Source organism: Coffea arabica, chromosome 2e (genome assembly GCF_036785885.1).
Source record: "Coffea arabica cultivar ET-39 chromosome 2e, Coffea Arabica ET-39 HiFi, whole genome shotgun sequence".
Taxonomy (NCBI): Eukaryota; Viridiplantae; Streptophyta; class Magnoliopsida; order Gentianales; family Rubiaceae; genus Coffea; species Coffea arabica.
The window spans coordinates 1,101,970-1,116,035 of NC_092313.1; the positions used below are offsets into that span (position 1 = coordinate 1,101,970).

Sequence of the window (14,066 nt, forward strand, 5' to 3'; positions counted from 1 at the left end):
TTCAAGAACTGAAAAATGTGCAGAAACTCCTAATAGAGAGTGACGCACATGCAGGACTGTTTTGGATTCATATCAAAGGGAAGTGCATCACACGTGCACAAGTTGCTAATCTTCAACTCAAATAAGTGATTAATGCATGGCCAAGATGCAGCTCTCCCTCTCTCTAACCATCCTTTTATTTTCTTTTAACAAAATTTCATAAATAGCATTGATAGGGGCACCTAACACCCTTCCATTATCATTCCAATTCTTGATAAGAAGCTAATGAATTCAAGGTATCATTCCAAAGGTATTATGTTTTCAATTCCAGAAGAAACCTACAAAATGCAGTCCGGCTTATGCTTGCATTAGATTTTCCAAATGTCTGTGAAGGATGTAGAGGGCACAAACACGTTGACATATAAAGTGAACCAAAGAACTAGGGCAGAAAATGAATAGTCTGTTGCGTCATCGTAATTTAAAAAAAAAAGAATTAAAGAAGGAAAAGGGTGAAATAGCTATAGTGCTCATCAAGCACAGATTCAGTAAACAAGCTTAAAAACCATCATGTAGCACAATAGTAAACTAAATAAATTGCACTTAGTGTTACATTAACTTGTATAAGAGTCTCCTATATTTTGAAGGCCAAAAGGATAAGGATCATCTGCCATGACCTATAACATTATCCCGCATGCCCTCCAACTTCAGAATAGATACCAGATTTTGAGACGAAAAACAACAGCAATAGAAAACGCTAACACGCTCTTAAGACATCAGCAGCCACCACTCAAATACGGCAACCCACCCAATTCAAGCTGGACCTAGGGAAAGCGTCCATTTGGAAAACGATGTAATTCGCAAAAGTCCAAGGCATCGTATCATCTCTCGTGGTAGGTCCTACATACAAGCGTTGTTCCATTATTTAGTGTGCTTTAATGACCACTATATCTAACAAAACATAGTGGCCATAAACATTAAGGGTTCAAGCGCATCGAGTGTATCACGTATCACCTGTAGCTGCATAATTCAGCGTTTTCCACGATGCCCGCCACCCGACCTTGCACCAGGGTAGCGAGCAAATTGCAGCCTTAGACGCACAGAATCACGGTCATGCTCGTCGAATTTATAACCTGCAAGATTAAGTTTGTCTATTTTACGTGTCATCCCAAGGTTTTTTTTGTTATTACAACTGTGGGATATCAACTCATTTTCATAGTTGAATTATTGCTGCATTGGAAACACATAAACACACTCGTATAATAATGTCCATTTATGCTATTTACCAACTTTCAGCACACTATGCAAGTCCACCAGATAGAGTTCCACTAATCTGTATGTGCCCAAGGAAAAAAGATATCTTAAATGCGGCCAAAAAATCTTATTCTTTTGCTAAAAGAGCTATTGACTTTATATTATCACCAATCAACAATTTCGATCATTATGCATAGATAATTTCCTGGATTCTAAAGACGAATAATCTCACCAATACCTGTCATATTTGATCTCAATGTGAATTTCCCGGAATGAAGAACATGAAATGGCACAACGTGAAGTCAGAAGTGTAAAAATGAAAACTAAGCTGCACCATTTCTGAATCAACCCTATCTGGAGATATAAGTTTCGGTTCAGAACAGACTAGTACAAGAGACTGCATCCAACATCAGGCTTGGTGGCACTAGCTGTTAGATTCATGATCTCAGATCCTGAATTCACGCCTTCTGCTTCCTTTCTCACTCTTAAATTGTCAATAGAAACACAACTTAAAATGCCAACTATAACTAAAACCGGTAACCTGGTCAGACTTGCTAGTTGATTTTAAACTCCATTGTCATCAATACAGTCATACATGTCTGAGTGAATCCAGACACGCAAAATATGGTGCTACCATTTACTGGGTACCAAATACAAAAATGGGCACCCTTTGGAATTGATCATCGTCTTAGCAACATCTCCTAATATAATAGATGCAAATTTATGGCTCAAAAAGGAAAAGTCGTGATAATATTAGTCCAACAGATAAAATTGGGCTTGCGTTGGTAACAATAGTGGAGATGTTGTGATAATATTAGTGGAGCTGATAAAAACAGATGGTATTGACAACAATAGTGGTTCTTTTCAATCTTCCAAGATCTTGTGAGCAATAGTGTTTCTTTCAATCTTCCATGATTAAGCACAAGTTCATAATTAAGCCCATAATTCTTTACCTGTTCACTATTCTTTTCATGCGGAAATGGTGTAACAAGTATAACATTGTATTTCTTAATCTTACCTTGTAATGCATCCATTGCAGTAGCTGCATAAGCTGGACTTGCAAAATCAACAAAACAAAGGACCAACGGCTCACCTCCAGGCTGCAACAGTTCATGGAAATTCAGCGTAGCAGCATAAAAATACATATACAAAAGCCTTTATGGATTCAGGAAGAGGTATAAATTAGTGTCTATACTTACATGCCTCGAATCTTTGGTTACAAGCCTCACTTCTTTGTAGCCTACAAAGGGGCGGAATATATCTGCATACCAGAGTGAAGGAAACCAAAGTAGAATAGAAATATGAAAGCAGTGCTTTGAAATCCCAATCACAAAAGGATACGAGAAACTTCTCGACGTGTGCAATTGGCAGGCAAGCCCTCCACAAACAGCGTACTGGAAGCATCAGGAGGAAGAGGAAGTTCAGATCTTCCACCACCTACACCCATGCTCCGGCTCTTTGTGCTCATAGCTAAATCAGATCCCCCCATGCCCACAATTCGCGGATCATCAACAGGATGTCCACCAAGTCCATTACTCATTGATCTTGCAGACTCCCCACCAGAGTAAGATGACAATTGCTGTTGAATAGCAAAAGTGTGTCAGACACAAGCACAAATAGGTGAAATTCACCTAACCTGGCGATCTAAATTTGAAGAGTAAAACCTAATGCCAAAAAATACCGAGCTACGTAGGTAACGGTCATAAGATGCTCCAATAGGGTCAGTATCTCTGATGACACGGTGTGATACCCTTTCATCTTCGCGAGCATAGTAGTTCGACAATTCATGGCCACTAGGCACATCTGCCACATAAAAAAGAACACATCAAAGTCAATCATAGAGGTCCAAACATGGTCAGTTTAGTAGCCAATTTGAAGTATGGCATAATAACTGTATGCCATTCATGTAAAATAAAAATTTATATAAGAAAAGAAACATCAACTCTGGATGCCCTGTTTTCCTATGTCCTCATAATTCCTAACTTTACCAAAATTAAGCCGGCCACAACAACAGTAATGATTGTAATAAAAATAGCACGGCATCTCTTATTTCTCTTTTCTCATCCCCTAAAGTGAGATAAATTAGTTTTGATGGGGGTCAACACAATCATCTACTCTTAAAAATAATCTATACAATTGGCTAAATCTACTTTACCCAAATTTTCAAGAGCCATCTTTTGCATTCACTCGGAAGAAATCAAAGATCGCTTTTTTTTCTTTTTTGGTTTTACTGCTTTTGCAAAACACAGTGATTCTGCAAGTAATACCCAAACAAAACAATCCCCAAAACCCTAGCTTAGAGAAAAAATCGACGAAAACAGGTAAAATTGGAAACAAACGGTGGAATATATTATTAATACCGTAATCAGAACGAAGACGTTTCGCGACCGGCAACTGAAGAGTCGCCGAGGCCTGCTGCCGGCTGTCGCTGTACCTCCAATACGCTTCGGCCATTGAATTCCGCCCTTAATTTTTTTTCTTTTCTAATTATTTTGATCGAAGTAAACAGGAAAACCCAAGCGTGCACCTAACAATCTCTCGAGCGAGCGCTTGTGTTTGTGTTACTGTTAAAACTAGCCCCGGCCGCGCCACGCACCTGCACTATTTCCTCTTTTTTGCATTCTCCCTCTCCTTCTTTTGTCCCTGTTAAAGACCGCAGATTAACGAGATTACCCTTCGGTTCTTAATATAACTATATATAACCAAAAGGTTAAAACAAAAAATATAGATCAAAAAGTTAAATCGCTATCCAATATTGACCCATATTTCTCTGCATCGAGGTGGTGGTCGGATGGTAAAGAAAGTAGTTAAATTAAATCCAGTCAAAATCAATCATTTAGAAGGATTTTAATAAATAATTAATACCTTAAAAATTTTATGGGGTAGTTACAATGAAATCAAGAAATTTTTTTAAAAATATTTTTTAATACATGATGTAATTTAAGTTGTATTAAAAATTAAAACAATCTTTTCATTTATGTGATTTGAAATACGAATCCTACTTATAGAAAAAAATTATAAATAAGTTAGAATTAAATAAATTAATAAAAAATAATTTAATGACCAGATATACATCTAAGAATATCCTTTTTTTTTGTTAGAATATCATTCGTTATATTAAGAAATAGTTGTTATATATCTACAAAATTACTCGTTATTACATTTATAACCGTTCATATTTTCATATTTTTACTTTTTAACGTCATTTAATTTTTTATTATCATTGTAAACTTCACAAGTAGTGTAACATAAGGGTTGTGTTAGAATAAAATTCTTATATTTATTGCATTTCTAATAACAAAAAAATCAATCCCAAAGAGGTACGTGAGATTTTGAAAACCTAAGTGGTGCTAAGTAATATTATAAAAAATGTCAAGGAAGGTTTTAGAAATTATCCCTTTAGAGACACAAGTTTATTATTTGCAATAAAATTTTCCACGCATTTGGGATTGCAATTCAAAAACCGAAAAAAAAGTAGAATAGGAAAAAAATGACAATTCATTAGGATTAAAAAGTATATATGAAATTGGTTTTGTGGTGCCTCTAAAATTTTTCTTCAATTCTTTTTTTTTTTTCAAAATTTGTTAAAGAAAAAAATGCCTTTTTTAAAATGTTATGTTTACCCTAATTCACCACCAAGCTATTAATACAAAAGAAGGTTCACCCTCTATTTTGAGGAGGAAAAAAAATTTTTTTTTTTTTGGGTAATGCTTTTTAGTAGCTTCATGTCCGTCAAATTTTAAGATAATAAATCTCAATACTCTAATGCTTGATCGTATAGAGTGAGAGTTTCAGCTCTTCAATTTTTTCAGATAATTTGTCTCAAATGTTGACAGAAATACACCGTATGCAATTGCATGGGAGATCCGTCACCTTGCTCACTAGCCCCATTGTAATCAAGGCAGATTTCGGTCTGCCATTCCAAGCCAAAGGCCAAACTGCGAGCATAACTCATAACCCCGAGCACCGTCTCGTTATCAATTTTTGCACTAGCGGAACCAAATCATTTGTCAACTGTAATGTCAGCTCAAACGCTCGAACTATTATAGAAATCAGTAGGAAAAGACGGATAAACACTGACTGCAAATATTACAAGAAACTAATCTGACAAAGTTTGTCTATCAGATTATTTTTACAATTTACAACATCTACGACAATCTAAAGCTCTTCTCTCAAATAACCAGGACCAGGATTGAATGGATCGGACTCCAAGTATGCTTCTGGACGAGACGTCCCAGCATCATTCATTCGATTGCTCAGTACATGAAGGATAGCCTTCTTTGCACCATATTCATCCCGGTTGTTTTCAACATACATTTTCGCCTCAGCTGCCACCTCATTCACAAAATCAAATCGGTTATCCTCAGATAATAGTAGTCTATGGATATCCATGGTCAGGAGCTTCCCCCCGTCTCTTATCTTCCTGACCTGTTCTTCAAGGAAAGGAACTCTTTCCAATTTGGGTTCCAGAAACTCATCCTTCTTTGTCTGTAAATTACCAAAGGGACAAAAGGGTGGGCACTTGGTGAGGGAATTGCCAAATAAATAATAAATCTACTGAGGCTTCTGGAATACTTTTACAGCAGAATAATGGTTCCAAAGACCATTTTTGGCTAAAGAATTAATAAGAATAGCAGAGCACAAAATATCTGGCCCATTATGAAAGTGAAAATTCCTTAAAGGCCCCAAGTAAAATAGAGGTTTGGCATTCCACAATTTATATCCATACTACATATAAAGTTAGAGGAAGGGATTGGGGTAAATATCTTTTGTCACTTTCTAAGCATCCATTTTTATCCTCACAAAAACTAAATTTTATCCTGACTATCCGATTATACATATCCAACATAATTTTCACTTTTCGCTGTGACTACCAATAGGCTTAACTGCCAAGGTAACTGCCAATGGGCATAACTACCAAGATAACTATCAATTCAATAAAGAAAATTTCATAAAAATTAGCTTATTCTTAAATTGCAGCCACATGAGTGTGCCCTTAGCACTAGTTTAGTTAAAAACAGAGAAATGCCAGAGCAACTATCAAAATTCATATACAAATCACTTTATTCAGATACATTCAATCATGCTTTCCATGTAAACGATATCTGTAGAGCCAACAAAACTTCTATTCTGGGATCGGGTCATGCTAGAGAATTTGCTTTGTCAATGGGTCTCAACTTTAAGCATTTTTCTACAAGAACGCACAATTTTGTCTTCATCCACATCATCAGACATAAACTAAGTTTGCCACATCATCCCAAAATAAAATCCCACATTTGCCACATCAGAGTTGCCACATAAACTAAGTTTTTACTTATGAAATAAAATTTGAAACTGAAAATAAGAAATAAATAAAACCAGATTTGACAATACCAACATCACTGCAAAATTTAAAGAAGCTCCAAAATGCTTCAACATATGAAAATACTAGAAACTTTCTTTCCAGGGAAATGACTGTGATAACAGACTCAGTGATCAACATCCAGCTTAAGAGTGCTCAAGTCTTCCAGCAATAGCACGTCCTTGATAGGAATGTAAGCACCAAATAAGAAGTTGAACCCATATTGTGCTAGTGAATATAGCAGGGGAGGCTTGTTAAAAACTACTAACAACGCATCTTCGAAGCAAGTATCCAGTACACACCGTTGGAAAACGAGACTTTGAACCACAATAAATCCATTAAGTTACATCATGCAATTTAGCAAAGCTCAAACCAAAATCTTAGATTCCACCAGTGAATAAAAAGCACTACCATTCTCCATCTCCTTATTGAAGCCTCTCAGAAAAGTAGCTTTGATTTCACATATTCTCTAACTATAAAGTCTATTTACACGCTCTCTCAGCAATGTGAACTTCTCATTGTTGAAATATTTCAAAGCATGCACCGCATAAACACAACATTGCTCTCCTTTACACTCAGCACAGAGGCTAGCTTTGGATCATTACTTCAATTTTCACTCTATTTTGAAGATTCCAGGAAAATGACATGCCATCATTTCCATCAATTACATTTTGAACAAGCATAATCTCATTCTGCATCTAAACAGCCCAGTTTTTGTCATGGACTCTCAAGAGGATGGTAGTTTTTACCTTCTAGGTATCATGCAAGTCAGCAAAAGTCATTGTCCTGTAGATGAACTAAATTAAGTTTCAACAATATTGAGTTCCAAATTATCAAGATCCAGCAATAAAGATCATAACATTAAGGAAAACAATTGGCAAAAAGAATCACTGTGAGGCAAGGTTCCAAATTCACCCTTATCTACAAGCTCTCAATTTCAACAAATAAAACTATCAAGCATCTGCACTGCTCAGGCTGTCGTTGGTTGAGTATAAGAGCTGGAATGAGAAGTAAACTAAGATATAAAATCCTATTCAAGTTCAGCCACATTTACATGCTTACTACTACTACTTATTAGGGGATGCTACTATAATTCCAGAAAAAAAATTCAATAAATGGAAACAGAAATTGTCCATTACCAATTTTCTTCGCCTCCACACCCGCCTACGCCCAGGACCATCACTTTTCGAGCTGGAAATCCGCTGTTTTCCAATAATTCATTAAGTAAATCGACAAAAGTTTTTTCGGATTCGCGCACAAAGTCGAATACCAAAATCATAAGAATCGTACCTGGGACCTAATTTCGAGGTTCCACCGGCATGGATTAACTTGAGCTTGGAGATCAATTCTCTGCAGCAAAGTGAAATTTAAAGTCAAGACGAACGAATTTCGAGATAAAATATGAAAATGGCAAATTAGAGTAGCATTTGATATGCTGGCACTACTGGTAGTTTACAGGGGGTGGATACTGGCGCAGCGATGAAGAAAGACGATAAGGCAGCCATTGCCATTTATTCTCCTTCTTCTTCTTCTTTACCATCTTTCTGCTGCTATTCGCCACCCTTTTGTACGCGTGGCAATAGTTTGCAAAATACCACTATATGTCTCTGAAAATACAAAACTGCACTTGGGCTTTACGAACGCGGACTGTTTGGGTCAATGTGGGCTAACAAATGATATTGGGCTCAACCTGCCTACCAGCCCAACCATCATTGTCCAATATCGTTGGCTGCTAAAACTAAAAGTAAAGGGCATGAGGGGATTATTTCCATCCAGTTCCATAATATTCTATTCTATTCTATTCTACAGGAGACAGCCGGCGCGGTGGCTCGCAGAATTGCAGATAAAGAATGGCAGCAGCTGCTGCAGCTTCTCTGCTCTCTTCTTCCTCAACTTCTTCTCTTATAACTCCCACTAATAATCTGTGCAAGTACGCATTAAACTTTTCTCTCGTCCTTCTTCTATTTTTTTTTAGCGCATTTAGTTGTGCACTTAAGGTAACTACACAAGGATAAGGATGATATGTGAATCCTGAACCCTGCTAAGCTGTTAGTTTTATTTCCTTCTTCTTCTTCTTCAGTCTAACTCTTATATCTCTATGACTCTATCAGCTTAATTATCGTCTACCAAGTACAGCTTCTCAAGCTTGTGGGTTCAAGGGGTGGGAATGATTTATATGTCATATTCTCTAATAACGTAGTTTGTCTCTCACCATTTAATACTTGTTGTTGAACTAATCCAGAAATTTCAACTCTCCCTTTGCGGCATCACTGTGAAGCAACCCTTTTTAAATTTTTTTTTTTTCCTTTAAAAAGTTTGATGTTCTAGTTTCTAATAGGTGTGGGATTGTCGATTTACCTTTCTCCCCAAATCACTCCCTTTGTGCGTACAATGTGTTTTTTTTTTTTTTGCTCTTTTTTTGTTTCAGCTAATTAACCCATATTAATCGGATGGTACCCCAGTATTTGTCCGTTATGCGTTTATTTTCCTTTCCTTTGATCTTTCAGGATGCATTCTGCCGCCTGTCTGGACTCCCGTTTATATCAGCTGCTGAAGGGCTTCATTACTTCTGCAGTTTACTGTCTTCCATGTCAAAAATGTAATGTTAAGCTCTACATGGTCACCACTCCTGGAGCGCCATTCAGTCGTCATTGTAGGCGACTTGCCACAAATGGCACAGTAGAAGTGGATGGAACAAATCAAGAAGATCGATTGATCGCCTCTGGTGATCATAGTCCAAGCAATTTGGAGAGGTACTAAAACCACAATTGCATCAAGAACTAAATTCCTACAGAAGCTTGAGTTATATTCGTTGTTGGTGCTTGTGTAGAAGTGCCCATGTATATCAGCTAAAAAGCTCAATTAAGCAGCTTCCTTGTATCAAAGCTTTAAGGATAGCATCCTGTAATAGCCGGCTTTCCTTCATTGATGCACTAGCGGAGCAATGCTCAGAACAGATCTGTGATTAAGCTAAAACAAATCAGTTTCTGAAATTCCATCTGTTTTTCAGCGTCTTGAACTGAACTATGCAAATAGTGTCTGATAACCTTCCTGGGAATGTCCGACTTATGACCAAATTGAAATGTGGAGACATCTTAAACTGCTGTTTCAGTTGAAGTAGGTCAAAATCTTTTAGGAAAGTAGTCCTGCACACCATGTCAGTCATGTTATGCTATATACCTCATTGTGAGTGGGGAAAAGTTGAGTGATACCTCTCCCTCTCGCTTGGCAGTATATACAACCTTGAAAGACAGCTGGATGGTTTATTCGACGAAGTCAAAACTTTGATAAGATTGGGAAAGGAAAATGATGCCTTTGACCTACTTCAAGCAAATTATGTTGCTGTGAAACAACAGATGGATACTGGTGCTAGAGGCATAGAAGAAGCTGCTATTCTCGATGTAATTGCATTGGGATACATGGCTCTAAGTGAAACAAGGATGGTTGCATCTGTGTTAGATGTGGTGAGACGAATTTGTTAGGAAATAGATATCTCGTTCTCTGATTTGGTTAATCTCTAATTGAGCATAGATACGTTTCATTTCGAATTTCTGAATGATTATATTTTGATGACTATGCTTAGTTTTTAGTCCTTCAAGTAGTCACATTTTCTTCTGGGGAGCATCTGGTACTTTATCCTAAATTATCTTGCATATTCCTATACTAATTATGTAAGTTTTCCTGCTCCCAGGTAGAGCAAGTTGTTGAGGAATTAAAAGATGATGAGCCTCTTCTGGATTCGATACTTTTACACATGGGAAACATGTATGAGAAGGTGAAAAAGTTTGAAATGGCCATTTATCAGTACAGGAGGGCCCTTAGAATTATGGAAAAAAAATATGGTAAGTTTGTTCTTTTGTATGCTGCATTCTGACAGGTGATGGTGAGATAGTTACAGCTGGAGTGACTAATTGATGCCTATCCTTAGATGCTACTATATTTGCAGCCTCGCCTCAATTTTCTCGACAGTTCCACTGAAGTTTTGCTTTTTACTTGTCTGGTTATTAGGAGCAATAAGTGGAAGGCGCATCTGTTGTTTCATAGGGACATAGACTTTTACATTCTAGTTTAGTCATCTGCCATGGTAGCTTTGCCTCCACTTCTCTGCAAGCATTGATATTTTATGAAAATTTTCTTTTTGCAGGAAATAGTAGTACTTTCCTTGTCACTCCGATGTTAGGCATTGCAAAAGTTCTGGGTTCTACTGGAAGAGCCACGGAGTCAATAGAGACATATCACCTGGTGATTAAGATATTGGAATCTGGAAGGGGCCTTGTATGTGAGGAATTGCTGTTGCCTTTGACTTCACTGGGCAATCTTTTATCAAAGGAAGGAAGATCATCTGAAGCCGAAAATGTTTTCAAGAGGTTACATATCTCCAGCTAATATGCTTTAATTGCATGAGGTTTTGGTTTTGATTATTCACGCTCTCTTGGCTTTTTCTGTCATTGTGCAGAATTTTAGACCAGTATATCAAGTTATATGGAGAAAAAGATGGAAGAGTAGGAATGGCTATGTGTTCCCTGGCACATGTAAAATGTGCAACAGGTAAGCTTTTACAGATTTCTCTATACAACAAAATACTCAGATATCTCGATTTTATGTCCATTGTGCGCCTCCTCTCGTACCATTTAAGATCACAGTTGCATCCAATTTTTATCTATTGAGAAGTGTTACCATGTCATGGACTTCTTTGTACTTCCTAAACATGTTGGATTCAATCGTACTCATCACAGGTGATGTACATGAAGCCATCAATCTATATAAGGATGCTTTTCAAGTTCTGAAGCATTCAAAGTCCATAGCATTAGATGATGAGCTGATGGAGAAGATGAGAATAGATGTGGCAGAATTACTTCATGCAGTCGGAAGGTAAATAATTAGCTAATTATATGCAACTTTCTTTGTTAACTAACTAACTTTGTGCTAGATTATCAATGCCTTTTGATGAATATCATGTTTGAAGGGTCATCTTTTAATTATAAATACTCAAGTTGTAATGCACTTCAGATTGTTCTACTTCACATCTGGGGTGATATACTGCGTTTAATAGGCTAAACCTTGTGGAAGAAAGCTTTTCTATTAAATTTATGACTTTCAAATTGGTTTTGACTGTCTATCATTGAAATGCGTCATTACATTTTCAGAGGAGAAGAAGGCAGGGTCCTTCTGGAGGAGTGCTTGTTGATCACTGAGAAATATCAAGGGAAAGACCATCCGAGCTGTGTCATCCATCTAATGAACCTTGCTGCTTCCTATTCACAGTTCAAAAATTTTGCTGAGGCTGAACGCTTGCTCAGAAAAAGTCTGCAGATCATGATGAAGACAGTACCTCCAGATGATCAGTCCATCACCTTTCCGATGTTGCATCTGGCAGTTGTACTGTATAATCTGAATCGAGATGAAGAAGCTGAAAATTTTGCCTTAAACGCTTTACTTATCCGTGAAAAAGCATTTGGAGAAGAATCCCTACCAGTTGGTGAGCTTTGCCTACCCATTTTATGCTGAAGTATGTTGTATATACTTTTGTAGGTACTTCATTCCTGTAGAGATTGTAGTAGCAACCTTCTTTTGTGCTTGACCAGCTTATATCCTAGAAGGATTTGGAGCATATAGTTCTTGATTGGCTCCTAGTTTTTTCCCACCACAGACTGACAATAAAATCTCCATTTCTGCTCTTTGCATTGATTAACCAACTTCTTTTCATATTTTGATCTTTTTTTTACCTACATTGCAGGGGAGGCTCTTGACTGTGTGGTCTCCATTCAAACCCGATTGGGGAGGGATGATAAAGAAATACTCAAGCGGCTACAAAGGATCTTGAAAATTCAAGAGTTAGCTCTTGGCAATGATAGTAAAGAGGTTGTGGAGACATTGAAAAAAGTAATATATTATTTGGACAAATTGGAAATGAGATCTGAGAAGTTGCCTCTGCAGAGAAGATTGTCTAGACTGAGAAAGAAATTAAAAGAAATGGTTTAGTGGTAACATGTGTTATCTTTGGTCAAATTTCCTACTTTCCCTGCCTACTTCCCTCCACTGGAGGTTGTGAAGCTGCTCATATATGGCATTTCCACTGAAGAGAATGAATCAAGGTACCAAATTTTAGAAAATCAACTTTGTGCTCATTTTGATTGTTGCACAATTTTTTTTATTTCAAACTACTTTTGTTTGGATAACTATTCCCCATTTTTTGGAGGACACATGAATGTATTCATTACAGACTCTGTTTGACTCGCCATCATTTAGTAACAGACGGCTTAATACACAGACACGCGCACACATTCATGTATATTCTTTTCTTGTTCTTAAAGTTCTATGGCTTCCTCTTTTCTGAAATGTCCTGTAACAGAGGGATTTAGTGGATTTGCTCATCCTTCTGCTTTCCAAATTAAGCCAATGTGAGGATATGATGGGTAATTGTAAAGTATCCAAATTAGGCATCGACAAGTATTTGCACGAAGCAAAGAAACAACACAACAGAACGTTTCAAGCGTTTCTTGTTTTTCATTTGATCATACTTGATTGCTTTCTAAGTATGCCACTTCATTTACTTGGCTTTTGTGTTGCATTATACCTGTTACAGGAACTGGACAAAAATAGGAACCGGACATTTAGGGTGGCAATTGCGATCTAGAAGCATGGAACACTACGACACACGACTAAGTCTCATTGGTGGTAAGCGAGCGGCATTGGTTGACTTTGCTCTTAGCAGTGCCATTGCTACAGCCCACATAGATGAGAATTGTCTAGTGGTGTTTTGGAGTTCAACATGGATGAGAATTGAACTCGAGTAATTCTGCATCGATATTGTTACTGCTAATAGGCTCTGATCCACAGGATTCTCCTCAATGGGATCCATCCTTTTGCGTCCTGCTGGTTCGCCTGGCACACGATGGCTGGTTCGAGTACTTTTCACCGCGTCATCCACAGCAGGTCCGTATAAAATCTAATGATCTGATTGGTAAATTGAGTAGGTTTCCGGAAATGGTATGTCAGGTTTGTTTCCTTTCAAAAATGTGTCATCTGTAGCAGCTGCTCCGTGTAGAAATTTGGTTGATCTTAATTATAGGGAGAGATTGAAGCGGGTAACTAGTTGGTAGAATGAGCTCTTAATTTAATATTTTAGGGTAATTCAAGTTAAAAAGATTGTTGGGTTGGCTTGTACTTCTGCAGCTCCCTTGTGTTGAAACAGGAATAGGCCAATGTTCAAAAGTCAAAGTTTGCATTTTAGAGACCGAGGTCGTTGGTCTTCAAAAATGCCACGCGGGGACTTGTTGACCAATTCATTTGTTACCTGCTGGTAGTATGTCATTCTTTGTAGCTCTTAAATTGTACCTGCTAACAAATAAATTTTTTTCTTTTTTTTTTTTGGGTTACGTTATCAATTGTGAGGAACAATTTACTGGATTTAGATTTTAAGGGGATTACAAAAAAAAAAAAACAAGTATGTGTAAGTGTAAACAATTGTCATCGGTAGCGTCCAGTCCAAACA

The 14,066-nt window shown here is 37.3% G+C and overlaps 3 protein-coding genes across 12 annotated transcripts; 1 reads left to right on the top strand and 2 right to left on the bottom strand.

Annotated features, from left to right (window-relative positions):
- Positions 1-472: 472 nt before the first annotated feature.
- Positions 473-3,822, bottom strand: LOC113729914 (RNA-binding protein 2-like). Of its 2 annotated transcripts, none has more exons than XM_027254239.2 (7): positions 3,591-3,822; positions 2,912-3,033; positions 2,572-2,809; positions 2,430-2,491; positions 2,249-2,330; positions 991-1,109; positions 473-876 (listed from the first exon to the last, which is right to left on the bottom strand). In XM_027254239.2, exons 1-6 carry the CDS (start codon positions 3,682-3,684, stop codon positions 1,006-1,008), a joined length of 702 nt encoding a protein of 233 aa, XP_027110040.1. In that variant the 5' UTR covers positions 3,685-3,822; the 3' UTR covers positions 473-876; positions 991-1,005. The 2 variants fall into 2 exon arrangements, with proteins under 2 accessions (XP_027110040.1, XP_027110039.1); XM_027254238.2 differs by having other exon boundaries at positions 701-876; positions 991-1,127.
- Positions 3,823-5,250: 1,428 nt separating this feature from the next.
- On the bottom strand, positions 5,251-8,145 carry LOC113729917 (protein PLASTID TRANSCRIPTIONALLY ACTIVE 7). Of its 3 annotated transcripts, none has more exons than XM_027254243.2 (4): positions 8,017-8,145; positions 7,862-7,921; positions 7,711-7,773; positions 5,251-5,718 (listed from the first exon to the last, which is right to left on the bottom strand). In XM_027254243.2, exons 1-4 carry the CDS (start codon positions 8,080-8,082, stop codon positions 5,389-5,391), a joined length of 519 nt encoding a protein of 172 aa, XP_027110044.1. In that variant the 5' UTR covers positions 8,083-8,145; the 3' UTR covers positions 5,251-5,388. The 3 variants fall into 3 exon arrangements, 2 of the variants coding, with proteins under 2 accessions (XP_027110044.1, XP_027110043.1); XM_027254242.2 differs by having other exon boundaries at positions 8,028-8,139; XR_011840035.1 differs by lacking the exon at positions 5,251-5,718 and adding an exon at positions 6,089-7,357 and having other exon boundaries at positions 7,862-8,131.
- A 193-nt stretch (positions 8,146-8,338) lies between these two features.
- On the top strand, positions 8,339-13,993 carry LOC113729915 (uncharacterized). 7 transcript variants are annotated; one of them, XR_011840032.1, is made up of 12 exons: positions 8,339-8,501; positions 9,079-9,324; positions 9,804-10,035; positions 10,263-10,413; positions 10,716-10,938; positions 11,028-11,119; positions 11,308-11,443; positions 11,719-12,050; positions 12,309-12,666; positions 13,158-13,249; positions 13,412-13,507; positions 13,767-13,993. XR_011840032.1 is itself a non-coding variant. In XM_072077997.1 (9 exons), the coding sequence occupies exons 1-9, from the start codon at positions 8,422-8,424 to the stop codon at positions 12,551-12,553; spliced, it is 1,737 nt and encodes a 578-aa protein (XP_071934098.1). In that variant the 5' UTR covers positions 8,339-8,421; the 3' UTR covers positions 12,554-12,670. The 7 variants fall into 7 exon arrangements, 1 of the variants encoding a protein (XP_071934098.1); XR_011840030.1 differs by having other exon boundaries at positions 13,158-13,507; XR_011840031.1 differs by having other exon boundaries at positions 13,412-13,993.
- Positions 13,994-14,066: the final 73 nt, after the last annotated feature.